The 15,970-nt window shown below is 42.6% G+C and overlaps 1 protein-coding gene across 2 annotated transcripts in view; it reads left to right on the top strand.

Annotated features, from left to right (window-relative positions):
* The first annotated feature begins 993 nt into the window (after positions 1-993).
* LOC139557500 (IQ motif and SEC7 domain-containing protein 2-like) overlaps positions 994-15,970 on the top strand; it is a 69,445-nt gene continuing 54,468 nt past the window's right edge. The window contains exon 1 of one of the 2 annotated variants that reach the window (XM_071372422.1): positions 994-2,974. In XM_071372422.1, the coding sequence (XP_071228523.1) occupies positions 2,493-2,974 (482 nt within the window). In that variant the 5' untranslated portion in view covers positions 994-2,492. The remainder of the gene's footprint in view (positions 2,975-15,970) is intronic. The other variant, XM_071372426.1, reaches the window with a different exon arrangement.

Raw genomic sequence — 15,970 nt, 5'->3', positions numbered from 1 at the left:
CACTCACTCTCTCAATCTCTCTCTCAATCTCTATCTCTATATATATATATATTTTTTTAAATGTATTTATATATATATATATATGTATATATTTTTTCTCTCTGTGTCCCTTCTTTCTCTGTCTCTTACACACACACACACACAGTTATTAGGACATGCACATTTACACAAAGACCTGTATAAACCTGGCACTGGGATCTTAAAAAAAAATGACAGTTAGGTAATCCTGTATTACTAAAAATATCATGGAACAGAGGTCCTTCAGAGGGCTATTTTCTGCCATAGTCTGACGCTTCATTGAAGTATTCAAGTTTCATTATTCTGAAGAAAATGCACAGAGGGAGCCATGAGAGTAGGCAATATTACCAATAGTGACATATTACTGTAGGCCTAGTCTGGTAAAGACTAGACCCGTCTCATCAGCATTGCGTTCTGCAATTAAACTTGCTAATAGCGCAGAACGTGCAGCGCGCGCTAGTTTTTCTCCAGTTGAGTCCAGCCTGGCCCTAGAGCCATATATACAGTATACGAATCATACTATACGTATTTTTGAGCACTTCCAAGACTAAGGCCCGTAATATACAATGGTTTACTCTAGTCTAATGGTTTAGTTACTTTAGACCATGCAGCCTGGCCTCAGAGCCAAAGAGTCAAGTGTGAAATTAATCGACTTGAGGAAATTACTAACGTCCCTTCACCGCGGAGATTTTGGGAAATGCTTGCGAAGTGGAGTTACAGCAAACCAGTAGCCTAAGCTATAGGCTATAATATTAAAACCAATAAGAAAAACAGTTTAACGGTTGGTAAAGCCATTGATAAATGCAGTTAAAAAGACAACATAAAATGTTTGTTAAATGTATCATTACAGACAATCAATCAAAACGTTTTGGAAAAATATACATTTTAAATTGCCGATGCAATATAGAGTCAAGGCTACATGTCTATAACGATTGTGCAGCATACCTTGCGCGTCGCCACGGGAGCGCTCCTGAGCACCACGCGCGCTCAGGACAGTTCACAGATTTGCAAGGAGTCCATATCTTCGTTTATCTGTGCCACCACGAGTGCGAAGTTACCGCCACTGTAGTTGAAAATCGTTTGCTAAATGCACTTTATTTTTTATCATAGGGGATTTTAGAAATTAACAGAGGACTATTTTATTGGTTTCCCTGAAACGTCGCGACACAGGCAAGTGGAAACTCCTTATATCGATAAAGTATGTATATTGGAGACGTGTGAACTATTTTACATTTATATTATTTTTCAGCTAACAATTTTCTGAAAGAAACTGGACTGTCGAAAGATTTGTAGAGGACTCGATCGAGTAGGCAATTATCCGTTATGGATGCGTGACGTTGATCGCAGTGCGGTGATATACAAGGAACACTCGGGCAAAGCTGTAGCCTAAAAGCCAATCTCAGGCTGTTGGATGTGGTCTGTACAGGGCAGGGGTGAGGACTTGGACCTCAACTATGAAATGAATCAGTCGTCCAACGTCTTCATTTTTTTTTTTCAAAGACACATCTAGTCATGGGTTGAAGAGGATGAGGTAGAGACTGCGGGGATAGTCTATATGGGAGGGAACATGGAATATTCTCTATTATATAATCTTTGACAAAAAATGCTTATTAGTGGGAGACCATTACAAGCCATTTTGCCTGACCCCTTTCCCCTTTCCCTTTTTAGCAGGAGTGACAGACAACGTTTAGTGATCATTAATACTTTAGGAAAGAATCAATGTATTTGCACCACAACACTTGGCTGTTGAGATCATAACACATCTCGACTGAAGTTATCAAGGAGAACACGGGTTTATGACAAGTGCCACTGGTGTGTATTCTCTTTATTTGACTGATCTTTTATTACACAGTAACCCCCTATGTTTGCCTCTCTATAAGAGAGAATAATATTGAATTGTCAAGATGGCTAAGGTGCATTTATTGTTTCAGACTTCAACTATACCTCTATGTCTATTGTTTCTCTGCCTTGATCCATCTCTCTTTTATTGTTTGATTTTGGTTGATCATTTGGAATAATGACACCTGATGCCCAAAGCCCTGGATTTCAATCCTCCACCATCCTTCAAGATGCTGAATTTAAAGACACTAAGTATTCAGCTATCCCCACTCAGTTGTACCCCTTACTTGTTTTTCAACTTTGCACCGTTGTCTTGGTTTAGCCATCCCTTATGGACCTAGAACAATTGCAGCCAACTTCATCTTGCATTGTGATATTTGATATGTAATAATTAGAGAAACTGTCGACACACTCTGTTGTGTCCCTTGACCGCTCTGAACCTCTGAAAGGCTTTTTGCGTAAAGTAGAAAGGGACAAAAACAATCTCCAAGTTCATCTTCCTTCAGCCCCCCTGTCCGTCCTCCCCTCTCCCCCCCACTCATCAGGGCTGGTGGGGGGGTGGGATCTGGAGCTCCAGGGTCGTAACGGCGAAGGTGGTGGTACCCTGGAGCCTCCCTGGAGCAAGGCCTCCCACCATGGAGACCAGCCCAGAGAGCCCCAACCGTGCCGTGGAGTACCTCCTAGAGCTCAACAACATAATTGAGAGCCAGGCCAAGCTCCTGGAGACACAGCGACGGCGCATCGAGGAGCTGGAAGGTCAGCTGGACCGAGTCAGCCAGGAGAACCAGGACCTGAGGCTGGAAAGACCCACTCCTCCACGAATCCCGGAGCTCCCCGAACAGAACCATAGCAACACCAACCACAGAGCTGAGAAGCCCCTCTCCCTGCCCATCCACCCTGCCAGCAGTAGTGGAGGTAATGGCAGCACCACCAGCCCTGTTGCCGCCCCGTCCCCCGCGGTGGTGGTGTCCCCTGCAGGGCCGAGCCGGGAGAGACGTACCCACACCAGGCTGACCCGGGGCATGTCCTGTGGCTCGAACCCAGCCGAGAGGGAGCAGCGGGAGAGACTGGAACACACAGACAGCTCCGATACCAACAGCTCCACCATCCGCAGAAAGTGAGTTATGCTACAATGTATCTCTGGTTCTCTCTCGTATAATTCCCATGTTTTCCCCCCAGTTTCTTTCCATGGCCAATGGAAGCATGGGTTGCTTCACTTGCTTGATGGCTATGGTGTTATGATCCTATTCCCTGACTGAAGTAAAACATTGTCACTAGTTGTCACTGTTTCTTGATGGTAGTCACTTAGCATTAGCTGGATGTTCCCAACATGCCCAAATGATTTATGCCCAAAATGTCCCCTGTTGCTGATCTTACTTAATTTGGTTTGAATTCAACGAGTTGACATGCTGTTCATTTAATTGTGATCGCACAGTTATATAACTCCTCTGTGTACCTCAGTGAGTGACAGCACCATTGAGTAAAACCAGAGGGATATTTTTCCTCCTGATCACGCGAGTTTGAGGGGAAGTGATGTGCTCACTGTGTAAAGACCGCAACACAGATAGGTAGCTACTGTACTGAATGGGTGAGTGTGTGACACACTGGGATTATTAGATATTGATGAATCTGCTTGGGGCTTTGTTTTAAGGATGCTGAGTGTATTTATGTGTATAGGGTTTCATTTACACAGACTGACCGTTACTGTAATACAGTCTGAGTTTTCGTTCAGTGAGTGAAATGTATAGGCACTGCACTGTGTGGGCTGTTCATGTGTTTCTCTTTCTGTGGGTGTTCCATTGTATGAGTGTGCTGATTTTGTTAGTGGGGTCGTGAGATCTGTGTGAAGGAGGGATTTTGATGCATTGTGTGTAGGAGTGAGATATGTACAGTAGTGTGCAGAGGAAGACAGTGTGCAGTGTGTGTGTGTGTGTGTGTGTGTGTGTGTGTGTGTGCGTGTGTGTGTGTGTGTGTGTGTGTGTGTGCGTGTGTGCGTGTGTGTGTGCTCGCATGTGTATGTACAGTGGGGCAAAAAAGTATTTAGTCAGCCACCAATTGTGCAAGTTCTCCCACTTAAAAAGATGAGAGAGGCCTGTAATTTTCATCATAGGTACACTTCAACTATGACAGACAAAATGAGAAAAAGAATCCAGAAAATCACATTGTAGGATTTTTAATGAATTTATTTGCAAATTATGGTGGAAAATAAGTATTTGGTCAATAACAAAAGTTTATCTCAATACTTTGTTATATACCCTTTGTTGACAATGACAGAGGTCAAATGTTTTCTGTAAGTCTTCACAAGGTTTTCACACACTGTTGCTGGTATTTTGGCCCATTCCTCCATGCAGATCTCTTCTAGAGCAGTGATGTTTTGGGGCTGTTGCTGGGCAACACAGACTTTCAACTCCCTCCAAAGATTTTCTATGGGGTTGAGATCTGGAGACTGGCTAGGCCACTCCAGGACCTTGAAATGCTTCTTACGAAGCCACTCCTTCGTTACCCGGGCGGTGTGTTTGTGATCATTGTCATGCTGAAAGACCCAGCCACGTTTCATCTTCAATGCCCTTGCTGATGGAAGGAGGTTTTCACTCAAAATCTCACGATACATGGCCCCATTCATTCTGTCCTTTACACGGATCAGTCGTCCTGGTCCCTTTGCAGAAAAACAGCCCCAAAGCATGATGTTTCCACCCCCATGCTTCACAGTAGGTATGGTGTTCTTTGGATGCACCTCAGCATTATTTGTCCTCCAAACACGATGAGTTGAGTTTTTACCAAAAAGTTATATTTTGGTTTCATCTGACCATATGACATTCTCCCAATCTTCTTCTGGATCATCCAAATGCTCTCTAGCAAACTTCAGACGGGCCTGGACATGTACTGGCTTAAGCAGGGGAACACGTCTGGCACTGCAGGATTTGAGTCCCTGGCGGCGTAGTGTGTTACTGATGGTAGGCTTTGTTACTTTGGTCCCAGCTCTCTGCAGGTCATTCACTAGGTCCCCCCGTGTGGTTCTGGGATTTTTGCTCACCGTTCTTGTGATCATTTTGACCCCACGGGGTGAGATCTTGCATGGAGCCCCAGATCGAGGGAGATTATCAGTTGTCTTGTATGTCTTCCATTTCCTAATAATTGCTCCCACAGTTGATTTCTTCAAACCAAGCTGCTTACCTATTGCAGATTCAGTCTTCCCAGCCTGGTGCAGGTCTACAATTTTGTTTCTGGTGTCCTTTGACAGCTCTTTGGTCTTGGCCATAGTGGAGTTTGGAGTGTGACTGTTTGAGGTTGTGGACAGGTGTCTTTTATACTGATAACAAGTTCAAACAGGTGCCATTAATACAGGTAACGAGTGGAGAACAGAGGAGCCTCTTAAAGAAGAAGTTACAGGTCTGTGAGAGCCAGAAATCTTGCTTGTTTGTAGGTGACCAAATACTTATTTTCCACCATAATTTGCAAATAAATTCATTAAAAATCCTACAATGTGATTTTCTGGATTTTTTCTTCTCATTTTGTCTGTCATAGTTGAAGTGTACCTATGATTACAGGCCTCTCTCATCTTTTTAAGTGGGAGAACTTGCACAATTGGTGGCTGACTAAATACTTTTTTGCACCACTGTATGTGGAGAGACCCTATGAAATGATTATGTTCTGCTTTTTGCCTATCAGAAAAATATAGCTGGACGCCCACGTCTGCTCAGAAATAGACTTTTGTTATGTCTTGTGGGTTTCATAACCACATCTTTATAACAATTAAATAATGATGAGAAGGGAGACAGGAATTAGTTCAACCATTTATCTGAACAAACACATCTCAATGTACAACTCCCATGATGCTCTGCGAAGGTTTCATACACCACATCTCGTCCCCACCTATTTAACAACAATTATAAACAGTCCAAGCGTCTTGGTGCCCACCTATCACTCGTAGGGTAATGGCGGTCAACCTGACTCTCAATAACAGTAGCTAGATTTCCATCCAATTGGTGACAGATTTTCACGCAAATATTCTAAAATCCACATAAAAACTAAATTTCCCACCAGTGATGTTTCCATCAAATTGACTCAAAAAAGCTGTACGTGATGATGCAGTGCACATAAAAATAGTTTTTGTGGTTAAATTTCCATGTACCGAATAAAGAATAAGAACCTCGATATTTATTGGAAAGGAGCATCAATTGAGCTCATCACCTTTCACTTTCACCACCCTCTGAAGTTCAACATCATTTATTTAATCTGTAGCCAACTAGTCATAGTGGGAGTATCACACAACATGTTATCGCGTGAGGTGTGACTCCAAGTTTATTTCAATATGATGGTTATTATATCAATATTTGCGCATAAAAGCGTTTCCACTGACATTTCTCACAAAATACATTTTACCAACACAAAAAGATCCCACCTTGTCTAGCGTATTTTGTTTTGTCGACATTTGGAAAGGCCTGATGGAAAGTTTCATGACATTTTTTATTCAACATGTACTTTACTCACATAAAAAGTGTCAGGACCCGGTGAGAGAAACAGTCACTAATAATCGTCAGAACCCAGAAGATGAGGCAGACACAGCAGTACTAGAGATGGTGGTTTAATTAAAGAACAAAATCTTCAGGCAAAGAAACTAAATCCACAATGTCCAAAAATAAAGCCAAGAGGCACAAAATGGAAATCCTCCAAAATACAAAAGAAACTCCACAAAGTGGTAAAAAACAGCAGGGAAAAACAAACCTCAAAAGACTACTCAAATAATACACAAGAACTAAACCAGAGAACCTCTGGAAAATCCAACAAGAGAAATATCTATATAAAACAAGGCTTGGGCTGGGGCTGGGTGCTAACTTACAAACACTGAGCAAGGAACTGAGGAACACACAGGGTTTAAATACTAACAAGGGAATGACCTACAGGTGCAAACAATAATTAGAGCAAGAAAAACAAAAGGTACAAAAAAAGGTGCAATGGGGACATCTAGTGACCAAAACCCGAACAGTCTTGGCCAAAACCTGACAAAAAGGTTGGATGGAAACCTGGTTACTGTCTTTAGACTGTGGCGTTGACACAGGTGTAGGCATGTGAATAGCCTGTGTCACGGTCTCATCACACACTTGTATGGGTGTGCCTGAGTCAGTGTCCTGAGAATGTGACTGTGAGCCCTTAGGTGATGACTGCTGGGTCAGAGTGTCACCCAGTAACAGTTCTGGGCCACTCACGACTGGTGATTCTATCAGTGTTGCTTTACGCACCAGTAACTGATCTATGTGCCTTTTCCAGATGACATCCTCTGCAGTCTAGACAATGTAGGACACAGGACCAGTCTGAGCAATGACTGCAGCAGGAACCTACTTTGGTAGGTTTCTCTACTTTGGAGACAGTTTCTCCAGGATTGAAAGCTCTGTCCTTTGCTCTCAGTTCACAACATTTGATTTAACCTTCCTGTTGACATCGTCTTCTTTGCGTTCAGAGGTTTGAGTAGGTCAAAGCTTGTGCGTAGCTCTCTCATCATGAGTAGCGATGCAAGCAATGCTTTGGTGGTTGCATGAGGCTTGTTCCTATAGGTTAGAAGGAAGCTGTTCAAGCATTCGTGCAAGTATTGGTCAGTTGTCGCTTACAAGATGGAGTAGCAAGCTGAACTGACTAAACACTTTCCCAAGCTTCTCGATTGTCTTCTCAGCAGTAGTAAACCTCATGATGGCAACCTCTGGCTACTTGCTATGAGTATCCACGACCACGAGAAAGATTCTGTCTTCAAATGGACCTGCGAAGTCGACGTGTATGTGTTGCCATGCCTGCTCCAGGCCAATCCCACAGACGAAGAGGTGCAAGTTGCGGTACGTTGAGAACCTTCTGATTTGAGGAACATGTTTTCGCTTTCTCCTCAATGCTTCCATCCAACCCAGGCCACCAGAAGTAGCTTCGTGTGATTTCCCTAATGCAAACCATTCCACAATGCTCTGAGTGTAGCTGTTGCAACACTGGTGTCCTCAGCTAAGGCAGAATGATTACTCTCCTCCCCCATAGCAGACATCGGACTGTACTGACAGCTCAGTTCTCCTCGGAAGGTAAGGTAAGGTTCCGGAGCTTCCCCTGCGGCTCTACCTTTGATAATGATGTCCATCACTTCAGATAACATCGGGTTGTTTCTGGTGGTTTTTCTGCACTTGTGTTGAAGGGACTGGTGCGTTTTCCACTTGTCTGAAGTAGAAGATGTCCACTTGGCATGACTCTGGCTTGACCCACAGGTAGTGGTAACCTGGAAAGTCCATCTGCATTGCAGTGCAGTTCTGACTTGTGGTACTTGATGTCGTAGTTGTGTGCTGACAACAACAAAGCCCACCTTTGCATTCTGCTTGCTGCAAGTGACGGAATCCCAATATGCGGTCCAAATGTGCTCGTCGGCGAATGATGAGCTGTAAGAAGGGTGAACCTACTCCCATACAGATACTAGTGAAAAATACTTGTTATATATTGTGTGTAGTTACTTTATGTTTTGTTCAATATCCTTGATGCGAAAGCGATCGGCTACTCTTTACCTAAAGGCATGATATAGGACACTACTGCTCCCAAACCATAGCAACTAACATCACAAACTAGTTGGGTGGGCAATGACAGGTCCAAGTGCGTCAGTGCCTCAGATTTCAGGAGTGTTTCCTTGGTTTTTAGAAACGCTTCCTTGCGTTATTCTGTCCATTTCCATGTTTTGTCCTGACAAAGCAACTGATTCAGCGGCTTCAGCTTCGTTGCTAACCTCAGCATAAAGCGTCCATAGTAATTGAGTAACCCCAGGAAAGAACGCAGTTGGCTGACGTTCTGAGGCAATCCACTCAAGATCTGGTCCATCGCCCTCTGGAACAGCGCTGGGACATTTCTGATTCCAAACGGTAGACAACAGTACCTGAAGAGCCCCTTCTGTGTCACGATGTTCAGCATCTCCTTTGACTTTTTATCCACATGCATCTGCAGGTAGGGTTGGCAGAGGTTGATTTTGCTGAATTTTGACCTTCAGCAAAACCCGCGAAAAGGTCATTGGTGTGTGGTAAAGGTTAACTGTGACTTTAAAGTCTCCACATATCCTGATTCCACCATCCTTCTTAAGGACTGGTACTATGGGTGTTGCCCATTCACTCACCCTGACAGGCTCCAGTACTATGTTCTTGACTAAAGCATCCAAGTCAGCCTCAACTTTTGGTCTGATAGCACAAGGTACGGGTTTAATGGAAAGCTACCCAGCTTTCCATTAAAGACTTCTCCATGTTTCTTTAAGATGGCGGGTAGGCCTGTGTCTCCATGTGTCATTGTACAAACTGATGGCCAGTCTAGTGGGATTTTCTTCTGCCATGAACATCCCAGCGGATAGTCTCCTTACACGACGTAGTGGCAGCTTGTCAGTTTGTCCGTTTAACTGAACTGTGACCTCAGTGAGGTCTCTTACGGCGACAGATTCACCTGTGTAAGTCTTTAACATGATGTGTGCTAGCTGAAGTGGAAGGTGTTTCAGTGTCTTTTTGTAGACTGTGTCTGACACAAGAGATACAGCTGCTCATGTGTCAATCTCACCGGCTACCCATTTAGAGAGAGACATAGTAGCCCTGCAGCCCCCCAGCAACATTCAGAATATTCAGTGTAACTTCCTCGTCTGATGAGTCACTCACCTCTCTGTTCTCTTTCTCAAAAGTGTGAACATGTCTCCTTGACGTTTTCTCTGAGCTCTTTTTGTTTCTGCAGGCTTGTTCGATGTGGCCCTTTTTACCACAGGCTCAACAATCCATGTCCTTACACCAGCATGTAGACAGACGCCTGATGTCCCGCTTTGCCACAGCGGAAGCATGTGCCTTGATTTCCCTTTCTCTGATTTTCAATTGCAACTCTGTTCACTTTTCCTGATGAACTAAACTGCTGAACCTCATTGGCAGCTAGTTCCATGGACACACTGAATTCAATGGCCCTTGCCAAGTAGGCTACCGGGCTATTTGGAAAAAGCCATGCGATTGTTTTTTAATACCGTCAAAACAATTTATTTGAAGTTTTTCAATAAATGTGAATATTTGTAGCTACTTTTTAAGTTAATACCTGCAGTCAACTTGTGCAATACGTTAGGAGATAAATCAGATTGTGTTCTTCATTTCACCTGTCACATTATTTCACATTATGAAGCTTACCGTAGTTCCCCAGAACAGTTGAGCCAGTCATGTGTTTGTTTTAAATAGCACAATGGGGGAGTCTCTGTTGCGCAGCGCACATGAGGTGATGAAGTTATGTTTGCCATCAGATATCTTATAATGGCTTTCTGCCAGAAGTCAAAGAGCTCTGGATGAGTTATCTGTACTGTACAGTTGCCATTTTTTTCTCCTCTGTTCTTCTCCCATCTGCTCCATGTACACATTCTGCTCTTCCTTCTGAAAAGAATGCATCACAACTTTGTTCATTTGCACAATTTCTCTTGTTCCCATTCACTTGTAAATATCCACACTCACCAAAAATGACATTCGGTAACTACTAGCTATGCTTGTATAACTGAGCTGGATTTGCCAGCTTCGTTAGCATTTAGTTAACAGCGTTTATGTGATTTCGCTATTAGTTTGTGCTAATTTTGTTAGAATTCTTGCGTTTTTAGCGCCCCCTTATGTGCTATGTCAGTAATACCATGAATCCCGGAATGAGAGAAATTACGATATGAAAATCTGGATACCACCTAAGCCTATTGCCAAGATCAGATTACTTTCAGTCAATTGTATCTTTTGTGTAGCTTCACTCCGTAGCATTCAGTACATCATTAAACTTAAAGTACTCTGATAGTTTCTTTAATGCAGCAGCAAACATTGTCACTGATTCTCCCTCTTCCTGATTTCTCCTGTGGAATCTAAAACTTTCAGCAATAACTAGTGGTTTTGGTGAAAAGTGTCCTTTCAGTATTTTCACAATATCCCCATATGTCTTATTACCTGGCCTGTCTGGCTGTAGCAGGCTGCATAGTAAATTAAATTAAATGTCTTTGGCCCCATAACACAATTTTTTCCTCATCAATGTAATTTGCAAGAACAGAATATTCAAACCGTTCTGTATATTAGCTCCACTGCTCAACACTTTCATGAAACTGTCCAATATTTTCGACAATTCCAGGCATTTTTTGTTTTTCAGTATTTTCCTCAACCATGGCAATATTTTCCTCAGTCACGTGATCTTCATTCACTTCACTCACTGACATTTCATCCTCAAATTCTTTCATTTATCACTCCAGTGTTAATCTGCTAAATTGTAATTACCTCGCTACTATGGCCTATTTATTGCCTGCCTCCTCAAGCCATTTGCACACACTGTATATAGACTTTCTTTTTTTCCATTGTGTTATTGACTGTACGCTTGTTTATTCCATGTGTAACTCTGTGTTGTTGTTTGTGTCGCACTGCTTTGCTTTATCTTGGCCAGGTCGCAGTTGTAAATGAGAACTTGTTCTCAACTAGCCTACCTGGTTAAATAAAGGTGAAATAAATAAATAAAAATTCCAAAGTTTGTCTTCACTGTTGAATAAATGTCCTTTCCTTTACTCATTGTATATTCCTCCGTTTTTAATCACGTTGTTTTCCCGCGCCGACATCCGTCTCGAATCCTTTTCTGCCCTCCATGACAATGCTAACGCTCTCTCTTAGCTAGCTCGACTATGCACTTGCCTCTGCTAGCAATTAGCCTCTACCACGGAAGATAATAGTTTTAAACATTAAAAAAATAACTTCTTCCGCACAGAATATTTACTATAGGTTCAGACTTAATCGTCGCCAATCTTTTATGTCTCGTGGTTTCATAAGCCCGCCTATATAACAATTCAATAATGATGAGACGGGAATTAGCCTGAACGTGCGTATCTCAATGTACAACTCCCATGATGCTCTGCGGCACAACCACAATACACCATAACTTTTCTGTATTTTTCTCTGAGTGAAGGTTAGGTTAGTTTCTGAGTGAAGGAGATCAGCTCTTTACCGGCCAGGTCAAGCTAAAGTGAAAGTCTGGAACTCATCTCAATTTTACTTCCACACACAGATTATAATGTTTGGTCTAATATGTTCTGGTACTAGGTCTATTATCTAAGCTGTTTGACTAGAGGCAGATCCCTGTGAAAATACTGTTGTATTCTAACGTATGACCAAAAAGCTAGTTGCGTCATACAGCATGTGTTATGAAGCTATAATAACATCAGAAAAATTATCATCTAATTTTTCATTTTGGTGGACTACGACTTAATTCCTTCATTGTGTCATGACTTGATCTTCATTTGTTCTCAGTCCCTCATCAAATTGATTCAGACTTGACTAGACTAAATTCCCTATTGATCAGGAACATCTCCCTCAGTCTCAGTCTATTCTTCCGTTCCTTCCTCTGTATCCCCCTGCCTCCATCCCGTGGGATGACTTAGTCATTAGATAGAAACACATATTAGTTATTTATGTGGGTGTTATGTGAATGTAGGACAGTTTTCTGATTCTCCTGTTAATGGTAGTGTTGGTTGTGACACATTAGCTACTTGGTTTAGGTGTTTATCTAATAGCTACTGTTCTTCAATTCAAGTGCCACATTTACAGTAATAAGGAGTTGTGATTTATTTTAGGTTTGCCTATATCTAGGTCTCTGCCCTGACCTTGTCCTCAAAACCTTACCCAACTCTCACCTGTCAGCTCGTTCTTAGGCTACTGGTGAGGCCTGTCATCTGTCAACAACAACACACTAATAATCACAATATTTACTTCTTCCATATTCAGGTCACCCTCTGCCATCTAGATATGGTTCAGATCAAAGAGGGAAAGAGAGACAGAGGGAGGAGGGACATAGAGTGAGATAGAGAAGAGAGAGAGAGAGCGACCCCAACTCAGCATGCTTCGTTCTAAAAGAGAAACCGTGGAACACACACACTGGTTCACCATCTGTTATCAGGGAGGTAGAGGGAGATAAATGGAGGGAGAGAGATGGAAAGAGAGAGAGAACAAGCGAGAGAGAGGTAGCGAGCTAGAGAAATGGAGGAGGCAGGGAGAAGGCAGGGCAGAGGAACTACGTTTAGAGATAAGGTATTTATGGCCTCTTAGTGAAGGTTCTTCCAAAAAACTCAACATTGCCCATGTGACTGTCCTGTCCTGTCCTCCTGCTCTGAGTTATAGGGCTGTGATGTACAGTAGAATGGCCTGACTTAGAGTATGATAAACTGTGACACTTCTGCTTCTGAACCACAGCAACAACAGCACAAACTAGCCCATCATCAGCGGAGTAGCCGAAACAGCTCTCCCATATTCTGTCCCATATTCCACTCCCTCTGGCCCCGCTAATGGGAAGATGAACAATGTGAGTCACAGGTCCTCAGGTTACTGAATTTGAAAGAGATACAGGGGTCAGCAGAGTCAGGAGTCAGTCTGGAGCCATGTCAGTGGCTGTGTGCCTAATGGTCCTATTGGTTGTGGTCAAAGTGGTGCACTAGTGAATAGAGTGCTGTTTGGGTGTATTCTGTCATGTGTGCATTTCTGCATGCTTGTGCAAATGTTTGGAAGTGTCTGGTTACGTGTGAAACAGAGAGGGAGACTCACACAGAGTGAGTGTGAGAGATTAATTAGTGTGACCTGAGTACAATTACTCCTGGCCAAGGGGCGATGATTACTGCTGTGTGTGTGTGTGTGTGTGTGTGTGTGTGTGTGTGTGTGTGTGTGTGTGTGTGTGTGTGTGTGTGTGTGTGTGTGTGTGTGTGTGTGTGTGTGTGTGTGTGTGTGTGTGTGTGTGTGTGTGTGTGTGTGTGTGTGTGAGAGGGAGAGAGAGTGTATGTGTGTGTAGGATCTCCTGGGATGTCCAATATTAGACAGTCGACACCCCAGGCATCTTGTGGGCATCATGGAATCTTTTTAATGGGATGATATGACAGTTCTCCCCATGGTGAAAGATTGCACCAGGTAGCAACTACTATAACGTTGATCTTAGTCAAAATGGCTTGCTCATAACATTTCCCTGTAGAGAAGGAACGTAGGAAACTTAAGGTGTTTAGGACGGCCGTCTCTCTCTCTCTCTCTCTCTCTCTCTCTCTCTCTCTCTCTCTCTCTCTCTCTCTCTCCCTCTCTTCCTCTCCTCTCTCCCCTCTCTGCCTCTTTTGAGGGCACTACATGTGGATATTTCCTCTGCTTTGTAGGCTGACATTAATTCTGTTTTGAAATGCAGGGGATGGTAATGGCTTTTGTTGCAGAGGAAGATAATTCTGTTGAATCACTCACATACTTGCTCTTTCTCTCTTTCTTTCTTTCTCTCTCTCTCTCTCTCTTTCTCCCCCTCACTGTTTCTGTTTCCCTCTGCTGCAGATATGACTCAGAGGAGCTGCAGAAATTACTTTTGTATCCTCTTCCTCCATCACTCACTTCCTCTTTTCTCCTCCATCACCATCTGGTTTACCCTTTCTCCTTTTTTAGACTGAAGAAATGATAGATGTCGATGAAAGTCGTCTGTGATTACATATAGTACTAGTCAAAAGTTTGGACACACCTACTCATTCAAGGGTTTTGCTTTATTTTTACTATTTTCTACATTGTAGAATAATAGTGAAGAGATCAGAACTATGAAATAACACATGGAATCATGTAGTAACCAAAAAAGTGTTAGACAAATCAAAACATTTTATATTTGAGATTTTTCAAAGTAGCCACCCTTTGCCTTGATGACAGCTTTGCACACTCTTGGCATTCTCTCAACCAGCTTCATGAGGTAGTCACCTGGAATGCATTTCAATTAACCTGCCTTGTTAAAAGTTAATTTGTCGCATTTGAGCCAATTGTGTTGTGACAAGGTAGGGGTGGTATACAGAAGACAGCCCTATTTGGTGAAAGACCAAGTCCATATTAAAAGCTTCACCTGGAATGCTTTTCCAACAGTCTTGAAGGAGTTCCCACATATGCTGAGCACTTGTTGGCTGCTTTCCCTTCACCCTGCAGTCCAACTCATCCCAAACCATCTCAATTGGGTTGAGGTCGGGTGATCTGATGCAGCACTCCATCACTCTCCTTCTTGGTCAAATAGCCCTTAGCCTGGAGGTGTGTTGGGTCATTGTCCTGTTGAAAAACAAATGATAGTCCCATTAAGCGTAAACCAGATGGGATGGTGTATCGCTGCAGAATTATGTGGTAGCCATGCTGGTTAAGTGTGCCTTGAATTCTAAATAAATCACAGACAGTGTCACCAGCAAAGCACCCCCACACCATCACACCTCCTCCTCCATGCTTTACGGTGGGAACTACACATGCAGAGATCATCCGTTCACCTACTTTACATCTCACAAAGACACAGCGGTTACTACATTATTTCATAGTTTTGATGTCATCACTATTATTCTACCATGTAGAAAATAGGAAAAACAAAGGAAAACACTTGAATGAGTAGGTGTGTCCAAACTTTTGACTGGTACTGTAATTGATTTGATTCTCTGACAGAAGCCACTCAAGTCTTTATAACATTGAAGTACATGCACATTACTAATGTGCGGGTTGACTCAGTTGACTCATTACCCGCAGTCCCCACAGATATCCGCGGGGCGGCCGGGATTAGGGTCATTAAATATTGGGTAGATAAATGGTGTGTGGGTTGGATAAAGACAAAACAACACCTTAAAAAGGGAAATAAAATGTACATAATATAAAAATCTGTCTGTTAAGCTGGAGAAATCTATTTTTTTGCATGGGCTGCATTTCAATCCGCTGATATCGCCCTTCCGCATCTGTGGTGAAAGGTGGCAGAGTGGTGTTTGTCAGACCATGAGACATCCCGGAAATCGGTTTGGCCTACAAACTATTCTGACCACTCCTTTGGAAGATGAGACTCTCCGTTTTGCTCTACGACCCCCACAAGCCTCAAATAACGAACCTATAGGTCCCTGGTACGTTGCCAGTTAAAAAAATAAATGTAAGTATATATGGTAGTTTAGTACCTAAAATAAGGGGATAAATACATGTCAAAAGTTTTTAAATAGTTTCCTGATCTTCAGAACAAACTTCATTTAGATTTTTTGTTGTTCCATGTAGTGAATATGTTATTTAATGTCTTTGGCTAATAGCAGTAATGCCAAAATCAATGTTTCATCAAATAATTTTTTAATATATTTTTTTGA

This window comes from Salvelinus alpinus, chromosome 28, assembly GCF_045679555.1.
Source record: "Salvelinus alpinus chromosome 28, SLU_Salpinus.1, whole genome shotgun sequence".
Classification (NCBI taxonomy): domain Eukaryota; kingdom Metazoa; phylum Chordata; class Actinopteri; order Salmoniformes; family Salmonidae; genus Salvelinus; species Salvelinus alpinus.
Note: the sequence above shows the minus strand (reverse complement) of the source record. Positions and strands in the feature narration are given on the sequence as shown.